The sequence below is a fragment of the Macrobrachium nipponense genome, chromosome 20 (genome assembly GCF_015104395.2).
Source record: "Macrobrachium nipponense isolate FS-2020 chromosome 20, ASM1510439v2, whole genome shotgun sequence".
Taxonomy (NCBI): Eukaryota; Metazoa; Arthropoda; class Malacostraca; order Decapoda; family Palaemonidae; genus Macrobrachium; species Macrobrachium nipponense.
Window position 1 is genome coordinate 33,638,051 of NC_061089.1, and position 14,789 is coordinate 33,652,839.

At 36.4% G+C, this 14,789-nt stretch overlaps 1 protein-coding gene across 6 annotated transcripts in view; it reads left to right on the plus strand.

Annotated features, from left to right (window-relative positions):
• Nucleotides 1–14,789, plus strand: part of LOC135224687 (moesin/ezrin/radixin homolog 1-like) — a 255,569-nt gene that overhangs the window by 219,249 nt on the left and 21,531 nt on the right. For all 6 annotated transcript variants that reach the window (XM_064263982.1, XM_064263951.1, XM_064263960.1 and 3 more), the window contains one exon: nucleotides 9,534–9,713. In XM_064263982.1, coding sequence (XP_064120052.1) covers nucleotides 9,534–9,713 — 180 coding nt within the window. The remainder of the gene's footprint in view (nucleotides 1–9,533; nucleotides 9,714–14,789) is intronic.

The window sequence follows — 14,789 nt, forward strand, 5'->3', positions numbered from 1 at the left end:
CTCTGACCTTGCTGGAATGGGTTCTTGAGCAATCCTTCTGGAGTCATTCTGAGCTATCGTCACGCATTCATTAGTGAAGATTGGTCACGTTGTCTCCCTATGAATTTAATGCTGAGGCTTCTAGTTGAAAATTATTTGGTGTAATAATATTTAAGCGCCGTTGTCTTTATATGTGTCGCAAAGTTATGACATGAATACAGTTGCGCTTAAGTATTAGACTAAATAATTTGCTTTAACGTATTTTAAAAAATATAAAACTTGACCTCATACATTTTTTTAAACAAAACAAACTTGTTTTAAAACGTATTGTAAACGTCCATCTCTCACACAAAGACACACAAATTTTAGATCTTTATAAAATACGTTAAAAAGGCTCGAACTGTGGCAGTAGTAACTGTTGAAAAGAAAGTGCAGTTCATCTGAGAATTTCCGAGTTTTAGAAAGATGCAGTGCAAACGAACAGTGGAGTCTTTCCGAGAATTTTCTGACTGAAACTGAATGGGGATGAGAGTCTCTCTCTCTCTCTCTCTCTCTCTCTCTCTCTCTCTGCTTTGGTTTGCAAGCCTCTTTTTCCGTGGCTGGACATTTCGTGAAACACACGCGGCCAAGTTCCCAACATGACGTAAAGTTTTGTCTTCATGCGACGAAAAGGAAATAGAAAAGAAATACATACTGTAATAACTATAGTTAATATTTTAAGAGAAGTCTAACTTACTCAGGGCATTAGACCCACTAGAATAAAGAATACACTTTAGATAAGACTTTGTCCCACTTGTGCTTGGACATCACATCATGCCTCACTTTATATCATGTAAATGCCCTACTTAAGACAATATTTTATACCCCTCTTGAGATATGTATGTATGTACACGTATCCCACTTGAATAAAGTAAAAACTGCGTTGGACAGAATGCACGACGCACATAAGTCGAGGTACGTATGTACTGTACATAAATGATACCAATTCATGTCTCACTTTAAATAAGATATATACGCACACATTTATATAAAACATACAAATATACATACATACACGCATACATACGTAAGAGCAGCTAAACGACGGACCAAATTATATATAACATGCTGGGAACAGGATTCGAGGAAGAACTCCAAGAAGTGACGGATGTTCGTAAGGATAATTATCCATTTCCTAATTCTATTTTTTGCGGCATGTCTTCGGCATGGGGTTGGTGGGTGGGGTTGGGTTGGGGTTTGTTGGTTGGGGCCAGCGAGGGGGTTGGGGGGTGTGAGAAGATCCTGTTGGCGAGATATATCGGTAAGGAGCGTGAAGGAAGAAGAAGAGGAAGAGAGAGAGAGGAGGAGGAGAGGAATAGGGGGAGACGGAGTTGGTTTTGGGAGGGGGGGCGGGTTGCTTATAATCACATGGTGACTCACGCTTTTAAAGAAGTTAACTGGTGGTGGTGATGGTCGGGAGCTGGATTGCGAGGGGGGAGGGGGTAGGTGTATGTGTGTGTGTGTGTGTGTTGTGAGAGTGATGTCGAATGGCGGATTCTCTTGGTGTTTACCAAGGTGCCCCCGTAGTGAGTCTTCTCTCTCTCTCTCCTCTCTCTCTCTCTCTCTCTCTCTCTCTCTCTCTCATAACTGTATCTTTTCACTGGTTCTAAAATCTGCTGCTGTAACCTAATGCCAAATGTGGTTGAGGATGTTTGTGGATGATACTGAATCCTCCTGGTTTCTGCAGATGTGAAACGAGTTGCATTGGGAACATACTCGGGTTTTCCTTCGTTGCTTTCTTCGCTCAGAGGCATTCCAGCCTTTGGGCACATTACAACTGCAATGGACACAAGGCTTCAAGAGAAATAACTGTTAAATTGGTTATTTACGTTTCGTTTTGACGTGAGATTTGTAAGGTCTATTGATTTTGCCGAACCGATGCTACTATTACTGTTAAATTCACAGATGTGGGTTTATTGACATTACTATTAAGTTGGAGTAGGGGGAAATTGTTGGTTGTACGACAGATTTCAGCTCCCAAACCCCAAAGTTATCACTGCCCTCATCGCTCATATTGCTATATAGTATTAGTGGTCATTTTTCCTCTTTAAAATTTGTAATCATTCACCATTTAGGCGTTTGTGGATTGAGTATTGGAAATTGGCAATGAATAATAACAAGTAGAAAATACTCCGAAGAATTTTCTGTACAGGGTATGATAAGAACCACCGAAAATATATCTCATGTTTCGGTGATCAATGAGCCGCGGTCCATGGAACTAACCACGGTCCGGTGGTGGCCTGCCCTACGTGGATGCCAGTTGCACGAATATGGATAACTTTAACTTTGAATAAATAAAACAACTACTGAGACTAGGGGGCTGAAGATTTGTATGTTGGGTGATTGGAAGGTGGAAGATCAACGTAACATTTGCAGTGCTCTATCCTCAGTAGTTTTTACGATCTGAGGTCGGACAGAAAAAGTGCCGACGGACAGACAAAGCCATTTCAGCAGTTTTCTTTTACTGAAAATAAAAGTGTATTTTTTTGTTTATTTTGGTATACGTCTTATAAGCATTTTATGGAGCTGTAATCTTTTTGATATTCAACATTTTGTTTCTTCATTCTTCCGTTGCAAATCGAGTCGTGTGTAATCCTTATATTAAATTTATGTGCCGACTGATATGTAAATTGCCTTCTGTTTATTGATTACCTTTAATTTTACATTCAACTCTGTGGTTAACCTTGAAGGAAAGGGAGGGTGGGGGTGGAGTTCCACCATGATGAATTCCCTTTTGTCTTCTACACTCTCTCTCTCTCTCTCTCTCTCTCTCTCTCTCTCTCTCTCTCTCTCTCTCTCTCTCTCTCTCACAACACCCGCAGGCATCGAACCGACATTAGTTGCACACGAAATGGGCTAGGGTGCTGGTATCCCAAGAGTTTGAGATTAGTCATGATGTGAGGACTGAAATGTATACATTTGCAAGGGTGACCCCGTTTCGAAGGCTGATGTCTTTCCCAATTGAAGTATTCCAGTTTGTGGAGCTTAGTTTTATTAATATTATTTGAGAATTTTTGTATCCCAGGCTGGTCCAAATTTGCTATTCGGCAAGTTCGTGTTGGTGAGTCAGAGGATGCGAAGTGATGCTTAGAAATTTTAAAATCTTTATGGTTATTTTAATGATTTGTTATCGACAGGAACATTGGGCCTCATCATTTTGTCCTCTCTCTCTCTCTCTCTCTCTCTCTCTCTCTCTCTCTCTCTCTCTCTCTCTCGCTTGCTTTTATGACATGGCTGTTTCTTTTCAATCAAGAGAGACCACAATTATTATACAGTTTTATTTCCACCTTTAGGATAATTCAAGTTTGTCCATTTTTTTCTTGTGTCTTATTAATATCAGTTATTTAAACTGCAGGGTGTTTTGCGGGTCCGATTGTTCAAGTAACCATTATCAGGGCTTGAAAAAAGCCAGTGCTATTTATGATTTGTTTCGTTTCGTCTACTGCCCTTTTTTTTCGATGATTCAGCCAAAATTAATCTCATCTTCTCTGTGCCAGCCGACTCATTAGTATGTATATATATATATATATATATATATATATATATATATATATATATCCCATATATATATATATATAATGCCGATTGTTGTTTCATCTTGACCTAATAATCATTCCTCTCTCTCTCTCTCTCTCTCTCTCTCTCTCTCTCTCTCTCTCTCTCTTTTTCTTTTTTTTCCCTTTTTGTGTTAAACCATGCTCATTTTTCTTCCTACAAATCTTACCGTAGTCTAGGTGGTTCCATTTTCAATTATAGTTATGATTCATTCATAGAAATTAGTTATGGGTGCTCTATAAATGTCCTAATGTCTCCACCCCCTCCCTTCACACACACACACACACACACACACTCACACACACATAATTAGTCTAACCTGCAAGGCTTTGGGCTTGTATACCAAATGAATCGGTGACTCACTCACCCGACCGTCCGTAGAATCTGCGCACTGACTGGTATATATCAGCTTTGTTCTTTCGACCTCTGCTGTAGAACGACAAGTCTCCGGATTCACAGAATTGCGGCCTTGTGGTCGTCTCTCTCTCTCTCTCTCTCTCTCTCTCTCTCTCTCTCTCTCTCTCTCTCTCTTTTTTTTTTTTTTTTATGGTGATCCGAGGACAATAATGATTCGGTCGAAGAGAAAGAAGAAAGGTAGATACTGAAGCATAAGCATAAATGCGTAGTGTTTTTGTCAGGGTGGTTCTCTCTCTCTCTCTCTCTCTCTCTCTCTCTCTCTCTCTTCTCTCTTAGAAGAAAAATTTCATATTCGTTATAGATGGATATTTTTTTCTTTTATTATGAAAATATAACTAAATTCTCTGCATTATTACATAGTGCTTATCTTATAAATACAGAAGAATAAAATAAAAAAATAAAATACTGTTTTAAATATACCTTTGTTACAAAATGATATTACGTGTAATCTATATTTTATAAAAATTCTCAGTAATTAAAATATTTAGTATATATGTTTTTTATAACCCAGGCCAGTATTATGCCGTATTTTTTCCTTTTTAGTTTAAATTTCTGTTAAGTTGCATTCTGGGATAAATTTTCGAGCTGCGAAATCTGTTAAGTCAGTGTTTTGATTACGAGCCGTTTGCTTACAGCAGGAAGGCAACCCGTGCCTCTCGTATCACGCTGGAAAACAGAACGTCAGCAACGATAAAACAAAGGAAACAAGAAATATTTTCTCTTCTGCCATTCCGTGGTGCAGTTCTCCAAAATCGCGTGTACATTCCGTTTGCTAGATTGTTGGTCTCTGCGTTGGCACAGTTTTTGTCTAGTCGCGTGGAAACTCGGCGCAGATTGTAGAGTAATTAAATATCCCCTTAAAAAAATTGTAGACAGCTGTGAAGAGATATTTGCTGGTAACACCACCACCACCACCGCGAAGCCGTAATGATTATGACTTGTGTACAGGTGGGAGTGGACCCTAGTTGGCAGGTGGTTTCAATGAGGGCAAATCATCCTGCTAGTTTATTGAATGTAGTTTATGGCCAAAGGAGCCTCTCTCTCTCTCTCTCTCTCTCTCTCTCTCTCTCTCTCTCTCTCTCTCTCTCTCTCTCTCTCATTGATGGGTAATCAATCATTCAACCTTTATATGAGCTTGCCTCACAGAAATTAACGTATCCTATATGAAGACCATACTTCAAGTTCATTACTGTGTTTTTTTAATTTTTTTTATTTTAACGCTTACTGAATACCTTGAAAAATTGTTCATCTTCGCCGTAACTTGCAACGACCGAGGAATGACTTCAGTGTCTTGTGTTACGTATGGTTATTTTTCTTGGTCATTTATTGGTCAATTGGAGTCTTAAAAGCAGCTGACTAAGGTCTCCGTTGTTTGTGTGAAAAAAGTAGATCAAGATTAAGAAAATTAAAATATCGTGTATCCTTGTAGTATAAATTACCGTATAGATTTGTGCTTTATAAAATACCGTATAGATTTCGTTAGATTTGTGCCTTTTAAATTACCGTATAGATTTGGGTAGATTTGTGCTTTATTAGTGCAATAATCATGCGGGCTGTTGTAGTGATGGCATTTCTATCATCCATGTCTGTGTGAAATTCAACTTTCTTTCTCCGCCTCTTGTGTTTGTTGAGCTGACGAGGCGTGTCCACGCATCACAATCTAATAATCATCCTCTCAGGAAATGCCTGGGTCACCACTGCTTGTTTCCCAACTTAACTTTCCAGCCCCCTTGGCGCACCCAGTCTTCGAGAGCTGGACCTGGTTGTGCCCACAGTCTAGGCCGTGGTTGTGCCCTTTACTGGTAGCACCTCTTTAAATTCTCGACTGGTTATTTTGTAGACCATGAATGTTGTTATTATTATAAAAAATGATTGGAATAAAGACCTGTATCAAATGTGTTATTTGTTAGGTCTCGCATATATATTCAATATCGTGTTTCTCAGTTCGTTCAAACCTTTGAACAAATGCTAGGCGTTGACATCAAGACGCATCTTCCTTGTCACAGTTCGTCGACGTCACTTCCGACATTTGACGCCGTTCGTGACAGCGGGCTAAGGAGGAGACACTCAAAGCCTAATTGAAGTCTGAATATTTGGAATATCATCGACCGAGAAATATTTGACACACTTTCGGTCGGCCTACATTCTCACATGACGTTGCGAGCTAGACCACTTGACGTTCTTCGTCTGCTTCGGTTATGTTTACACTTGACAGCCATCGGAGACTCGGAGTGAGTCCGAGTGACCACAGGCACAGACTGTGGCTCCACAGTTGCCGAGTGGCGCTCTACTTCATCTGATGATACTTACTACGTTGGTGTTTTTTTTCATCACTTTTTGCATATTTTTTGGAAATTTTTATGGCATACCTGATGACATTAGACAGTCGCCATTTTGGTTTTCTTGCATACACTTGTTTATGATACCGTGTAGTACACGTTTTTTTTTTTTCATAATAGCGACGTTCAGTGTAGGTAGGGTATTATTATAGAATGTATATGAATACTTGTATGCGTTTTTGCTAACATAGTTAACCGAGTCGCCTACTGTTAATATAATGTTTTGGCTTTTAAGTTCATTTCGCACAGTCTCACTTTACATTGCCGTGTTGAATGTTCTAAAGCCTCTCTCTCTCTCTCTCTACACACACACACACACACACACACACACACACACACACACACACACACACACATATATATATATATATATATATATATATATATATATATAATATCTTTGAGTGTGTGCCCCGACGAGAATATGAAAGCTACTGTAATCGAACCAAAATGTCGTGGCGGATGACGAAAGGTGTCATCAGTATGCTTCGTATTTGAATCTAGAAGTTTGGGTCTTTTTTTTTTTCCTTGTAGGCAAAGGGAAAATCTCATCGGTATTTATAGTAAAGCCGGAGTAAGTTCTGTACTTGATGGTGCGAGACCAGTCCCTCCACCCACACTTTCGTTTCTTGCTTTTTTTTTCCTTTATTATAAATGTTATTAATAGTTTACATAACATCTGGAATACTGGTAGCTTCACGTGCCCAATCGTAAACTCTCGTCTCATCGGCCAAGGGCTCATCCCAGTTTCTTTCGCACTTTTCATGGCTGAAGCAGGAAGAACATGTCTGCAAGTACCTTCCTAACAGGGTGAGTCGAGTGAGTGACAATGTACATATGCAAAACCCTGTTATATATTGACGAATAATAAAGACCAAACGAATTTTATGGCTGTATGATGAGTTGAATCCTAATCATGCAAGCTGGAATTTCAATCCTTTAAAGAGGTGACCCCAACACCCGATAAAAAATCTTCAGCAAGATCAACTTGGCTTATAGGGAGTTTGGAGGCAGTCATCCTGGGATAGGTAATGCAATTAAAATATTATGATAGGTTATCTCTATTTAAATCTCTACATCCCTATGCTGCAAGGCGTTAACCATACCTTGTCTTTGTTTTTTTTTTTATAGACGATCGTTTTTTTATGTTAAACTATAGAAAAAGTCTTTTCAAGATTCTAAGATCGCTGGGGTGGGGCCAGGAAAAGAATACAGCCCTGCCAGATCTATTTTTCCTTTTAAATCTCACTCTCGAGGTTAATCCCTTGTTTATGACTTTACCTGGGATCTGTCATTTACTGTACTTCTTTTTCTAAAGAAAGCAAGAGTAAATTTTGGTTGTTCTTAATGATTTCTTTTCTTTGTGTGTTATTTGGAAATAATAATCATAGATCTTGTTATAATGCCATCATTTCAAGCCATCTGATTATTGTCCATATTCCATTTTAGTACACACACAAAGGTTACTCAAGGTCGGGTTTAGAAGAAATGAAAACAATATCCAGGAAAAATACGGGGCAAACACACTATCTACCTGGGGCTAAATCCGCATTGACGGTGAGGTTTTAGGTTCAAGTTCATTGGTTTCCTGAAGGGTAAAATGACCAAAATGTTCTTGACTGGGAACGATATAGTCCAGGAAAACCCTTCTGTCACCCGCCACGACATTTTGGTTTGACTGTAGGCCTACGAACCACTTTAATCTTTCAATCTTCTAAGATGGCTAAGGTGTGGCCTGGTAAAGAATACAGATCTGCCAGATCTATTTATCCTTTTGAATTGAATCTCACTCTCGAGGTTAATCCCTTGTTTAGGCTTTGCCCAAGATCTGTCATTTTCTGTTATTCGTTTCTTAAGGAAACATCGTTGAGTAAATTTTGGTTGTTTATAATGATTTTCCTTTCTTTGCTTTGTGAAATAAGAATTTTTTTTTTTTTAATAATATCATGGTGTGTTTAATGAGGAAGTGATTTACCTGTAAATCCGATATGAGATTGGTCACAGTCCTGGCATGTGACCAATCTTATATCGGATTTACAGGTAAATCACTTCCCTAGAGATAAATACAACACAAACGGTCAGTTAGGTTTGGACAACAGAACTCCGCTATTTTCAACCATATGAATGAACATAACCATAGAATAAACTGGAATTTGTCACGTGTAATTTATAGCAACTGCCGGTACAAGAGTCAAATGATGGAATCGGCCTTAATAAAAGAGAGGCAGGTAATGAACATCTCAAAAGGAGCATGGATTTCAGATACGATCGACAAGGTTTTCATTCAACCAACACTTAAGAAGATTAAAGGAAGATTATCAGCGGAGGTGACCTAAATTGGCTTGCCTGTGGATGGACCTCTTGGTATAAATACCACCTTTTCTGTAAACTTTTCTCATTCATCTACCTGAAGAGGGAGACAGCAGTCTCTGAAATATAGTACTTTTCTCTCTATATTTTGGTGTTTTTATGGGCTCCTTTTATTAGATGGAATTCTGTTGTTACAGAACATTTTTGACCAGTAATATATATATATATATATATATATAATATATATATATATATATATATATATACACACATATATATACATATATATTTATATAGTGAATCTCAATTGTAATTTGTAGAGAGGCTGGTTTTATTGACCTATGCTTAATAAAGCCATTGTTGAAATTTGTAATTATAGTTAAATTGCTAATAACCTTGGTAGTGTAATATCAACATGGTGATTTAGAAAGATGCTGCTACATTATCGTAGTTAAAGGAAATAATAATGAAAAATGTGTGAAAATACTCTTATGCTTATTATAATCATCATTGTGTAATTGACTTTGTGCATCAGCAAGAAATTTGTCCGAAAGACTTGAGAAAGAGTTGCATGTTCGTCATACCAGTTTAAAGGAATTTCATTTAAACTTGGTACAAAGGGAGACCATCATGCATACATATGTATCAAGGTGATTGCCTGCCCCACTTACCTTTTTATTGTAACTTCCTACAGACATTTATAGAATTGTAAATTAGCTATAAATGTAGACTAATCATGCATATATGTGCACTAAAGATCATGAAATTAGATACAACAATGTCAATTATGTGTTCCATGTACGTAATCCTGTTTCAGTTCAACATTATTATTATGATTCGACATTGTTATTATTAAGTGAAATTGTAAATGGATTAATGTTCTTTTTATTGCAGGTGAATGTTCGCGTCACCACCATGGACGCGGAACTTGAGTTCGCGATCCAACCCAACACAACTGGCAAGCAGTTATTTGACCAGGTTGTGAAGACAATAGGTCTGAGAGAGATATGGTTCTTTGGTCTTCAGTACACCGATTCCAAGGGATACTCTACGTGGCTTAAACTCAATAAAAGAGTGAGTACAGTGCATCAAACGTTTTACTCCCTTACTAACAGTAATGCTTTGGTTGAATGCTAATGCTAGTACATTATAGTAGCTTATTTTAAAGCCTTAGCTGGCAAGGATAAGCACATTTTATATCACATAGCATAAGTCAGATATGTAACTTTTTCATATGCCCCTGGGTATCCCTTTTGTAATTGACTTCCATAGTTTTGATGGGATGGAGAAGTAGTTTGATATACTATACTGTAATTGCCTTTTCATTATGACTTATATTTCTTACAAAGGCAGTGTAACTGGTTTTTGGGTGTGATTTTCCTAATCACTTTTTTATTAAATAATAAATGTAAACAAAAACTCAACTTTATTTCGTTGGTAGAATCAAAATATTTTTCTTATTTTTCCACTTCAGTCGTCTTTTATTTTTTGTGCTCTTGCAACCTGAAATCAGTATTACCATACGTTGAGTTATTCTGCAAATAAGAACAATTTTCTTGGTCATTCCTTATGCTACTTCTATTTAGCATTTTAGACTGATTTAAGTATCATGCAGCAACAACACATTGTTGGAAATTGTAGTGCTAAATCAGTACAAGGTACTTTTGCATTAGTATATGAAAGATAAAGTTTGTGTCCTTGAAGAGTTTGATGCTTCTGCAGAATATGCAAATTTCTCATCATCAATTATTTTTGCAAAAGTAATGGCAGCATCAATGAGAGTCAAGTCATTTTGTCACTGTCATGCTTCAGTGTGCCCAGAGGCTTCCAGTGCTTAAAATGATATGTTGTCTGCTTCATTATATATATGGTGTAGCATTGTACTATTTGATGTAATATACTTATTTTTTATGTGTTGCATTTGCTAATGGTAATACGTCTTGATTTAGGAAGGGCTGATGCATTGTGCATTGAATGATTGGTCTTGGAAGCTTGCATAGAATTTTTTTTTTTTGAGAAGAAATTGTGTTGTATAATTATATATTTTCTTTTCTATCTTTGATCATCTTTAAGGGAGACCCATTATTGAAAGTAAGAATTGAGTGACAGGTATAGTAATGGGCATGCTGTATAGATATGTGTTGATTGTTGTGTTTAAATTAGAATTTAATTAGTTGATCATATTTAACTTTGATTTTTTGCCAGTCCATGGGACATGTTACACATGTTTTATCTTCCCTTCTCCCTTGGATTTTAGGTATATGCACCCCATCTGTTGAAGGTCTGTGTTGAGTTTCAGAATAATTCATTATACATATAATCTTGCTTTCTTTGTCTTGAGATGAACCTTATTCTCTTCTTACGAAGTGTATGGCTGTCTTTGCCTGAATATTGTAGCTTGAAAATTGGTTTCACTAGCACAGTGTGTTAGTACTTATTTCCCCGTTAAAAATGATAATGCCAGAGGGATATTCAGTCTTCTGTTTGAAAGGGAAAATCACTGAATGCCATAATTTTAGTGTTTCTCTTATTAGTTATATTGAGAAGTTTCACTGTGATAGCTAAGTACTTCAGATACAGTATTTGCGTGGTTGAGAAAAATGATAAGCTTATATAGCACAAAGCATCGAACATTCATGTTGTTTCTGAGTCCTTATGTTATGCATTAAATAATCAAAACAAAGCTGGTTGACCCAATGTTTGTGAAATAATATTCCCAATTTGCATATACTACATGCTCCCATTCATGATGGAAAATGATAATTTTTAGTCGCTAATACATTTATTTGATTATGCACAGTTCTTCAGAAAGCTAAGCACAGGGACTTAGAATGTCTTGGAAAGATTATTTGAAGCCTTGACTGACAGAATGTCATGTAATGATGATATTGTGGTAAGTGAACCACAGAATGCAGTCAAGTGATAAGTGCACAAATTTTTAAAAAGATGATTGATGAAACTAGGAAGAGTATGAAATATACTTATTGTGAAATAAATGGAAATTTCCTCAACATGGTATTGTATTCCAGCCTTGGCACTGAAGTGCACTAAGAGAGGAAAAGAAAGTTTGATATTAATTCTTCCTTATAAAGTCAAAAAGTGGAAAGGCAATCAAAAGCTAATTAAGATATATACTATAAACTTTTGTCATAGGATGGGTATTGGTAGAATATGCTGTGAATAAGAATTTTGTGTAAGTAGGAAGTGGACCATTCTTAACAGTTTCAGTGAGAGTAGATATCCTAAAAGATAAAGAAGTTTTAACACATGGGGCAAAGGGGGAATTATATTGCTTCTAGATGTCTTAAAATCTGCAATATTTCAAACCAAGTGGCACTTTACACTTACAAGATTTGTAAATAGATCAGCAGAACATTTAGGAATATGGAAACTGTCAGGGCATATTGTTCAGTTAGCATGAGGAATAATTTTATTTGGTGGTCACAGGCAAAGTCAAGAGGTTATTCAAGAAAGGTGCTCAGGTACATTCTAACTTAGATGTTTATTATGTGATGAATAAAGAAAGAATATGAAGGGATGAAGCTTTTGGATTACGTAATTGGAAATAACTTGAAATTGAAGCAACTATGTGGTGATGTATTGATGGTACCAACAACTTTTTGCTTTGCACGAACAGATCAACGTCATTGTAAGCTGTGGGAGAAAAGATAAACACAATTTATCGCTGCAAATAGTCTTAAAATGTTCAGTAAGAAACTATAATAGTGTTTTGTTACTGTTATAGAATGGATTAGATATTGCTAACTTTTGAGATTCTCTGAGAAATGAAAGCAGAGCAGCATGTGAGCGTGCTCTTTGTGACAAGGTCACAAATCTACTTCTGTTCAAACTAAAAGTAAGGTTGGTTTTATTATGTGGTTGCAAAGGTACAGACTTTAATAACAAAGCATCTATAAGACTAGTATTGTTATGAGACATGTGGGTAGATAGATATTTAATGTAGCATGTACCTGATGCGATACTGTAAGACAAAAGGAAACGTGACCAAAGTTTGAATATTTAGTTATAAAGTTAATAAATATTTTAAGGTCAACCATATTCAGTTACAGAATAATAGAGACTGATAAGTGTACTATCTATAGAAGTAAAACCTGCTAGGTAGATGCAAGGCCCAGAGTAGTAGGTAAAATAATGAAAACAGTGCACCTAAGGAGAAACTAAACACTTAGTGTACCATACTAAAATTCATACTCTCTGGTTTGTCAATATAAGTATTATATTCTGATAATTATGTAGTGTTTAAAAGAAATAGCCATTTATAGGTTTGGGGTCTGATTTATTTCAATACTAAGCTTTCCTCACTTTTTACTAATAATACCTTAAGCTCATTCCTGTGTGAGTCATCCATTCCATTAGTATTCATTCATCCGTCATATAGACTAGCACATACCTTTCCCCCCATTTAACCTACCGAAGTTCACCCAAAATCCTCATTATAAATTTGTTTAAAAACTTATTTGCTATGTTAGATTTTCAGTTTAAAAATTCTTTGGCCAATGATATAAAACTTGTCTCAAATTGTTTTTCCAATTCTTCAGCTGCTTCTTGCATTTCATGTATGAGAAGTTTTTTGTTTTTTTCCTTTTTGGCTGATTTCAAGTATTGCTTATAAGCCCAGATGCCACTAAAATTATGAGAACCTGAATAAAAAAAAAAATTCTGAGTGTACAATTGCATTGTCTAGTTTAGGGATTTACCATAGATTCCCCATTCCTTAGCAGGGCTTGTTTAAACCAAGAACTCTGTAGTACAGCATTGTGTTCCCTTAGTGAAACTTCAACTTGTTCAAACATCATCAAAATGCTTGTACCCCTATGTAAAGCTTTGCCTTTTTCACACTACCAGCAGCACATTAAAGGACATGATGGTTTGGCAGAATATTCTGGGTTGTCTAGAGCAATTTTCTAAAGCTGGATGGAACTTCTGATGAACTTGTACAATAAGTAATTTGGAGATAGTGTTGATGATGATTCAGTTGCCCCATGAAGATTGGTCAGAATTGTTCCCTCTTTAAAAGACTGTTCTACTTAATAGATTTGTGTAATTTGATTTTTTCTTTTTGTCACATGTAAGTGTTATGAAGTATACGTACATATAAATCCTGAGGAAAGTGATATACGTATGTAAGGAAACCAAGAAAACCAAATATTACTGAAGGCTGTTGTTGTTTGTCTTGTGTGTCTTTTGTCCCAGGAATAATAATTTATATGGGATGTGCTTTTTGGTTTAAGTTAGCTGAAAGTTGTGTGTGGGAGAAACCTGTAATGAAATAGTCTGAAGGATGTAATGTTCTTATTCTAGCATCAGTTATAATAAGCATTACAGTATACATAAGTTAAATTTTGGTCTAACAATTATCTTCGCCAACAGAGCGTACTCTGGCGTGTTTGCTACTACATGTGGAGATTTCCAAGGACTAAGTTCAAAACAAAGTTTAATGTGCATTTGGTAAGGGTAACTAATCATTCAGATATCGCTTTTTGGGGAGACTACAGGCTTTGTAGGATTCGAGGTAGAGTGTAACATTTATTGAAAGTTGCTGCATCCCGTTCCTCAGTGGTTTTGGTTGTAAGTTGTTGATGGTGTTTTATGCTCATTTTGTATGTATTAGCAGTAGAATCTTCATATAAATAAAAAGTCGAGTACATTCGTGTAACCTATTCCTTTTGTGTAAAAAAATGTATGCATAGATTAAAAAATGGCTAATCTTTAGGTGTGTTTTTTTTAGGTATTTTTTTAATATTTCACAGCAAATTCATAGGGCTTAAGAGCTGAGAATATGGGATTTATTTCTTTATGTCATAGAACTACCATTTATATATATATATATATATATATATATATATATATATATATATATATATATATATATATATATACCAGAAACTTCAATTTTAAAATATGTAACTGACCTGGCAGTTATATACATAGCTATATTCTCTGACGTCGTGACGTCACGACAGACTTTTCGAAACTCGCGGCAATCGCCGACCATCGGTCAGGTGATCGTTACCTGTACGCCTCTAGATAGTTACCTGGAAACCTCATATTTTTTCTGTCGCCCAAGCCGGCAACTTCGTTGTTGTGGGCTCCTCGATAGGTTTTCGTACTCGCTAGAGTATTTCATCG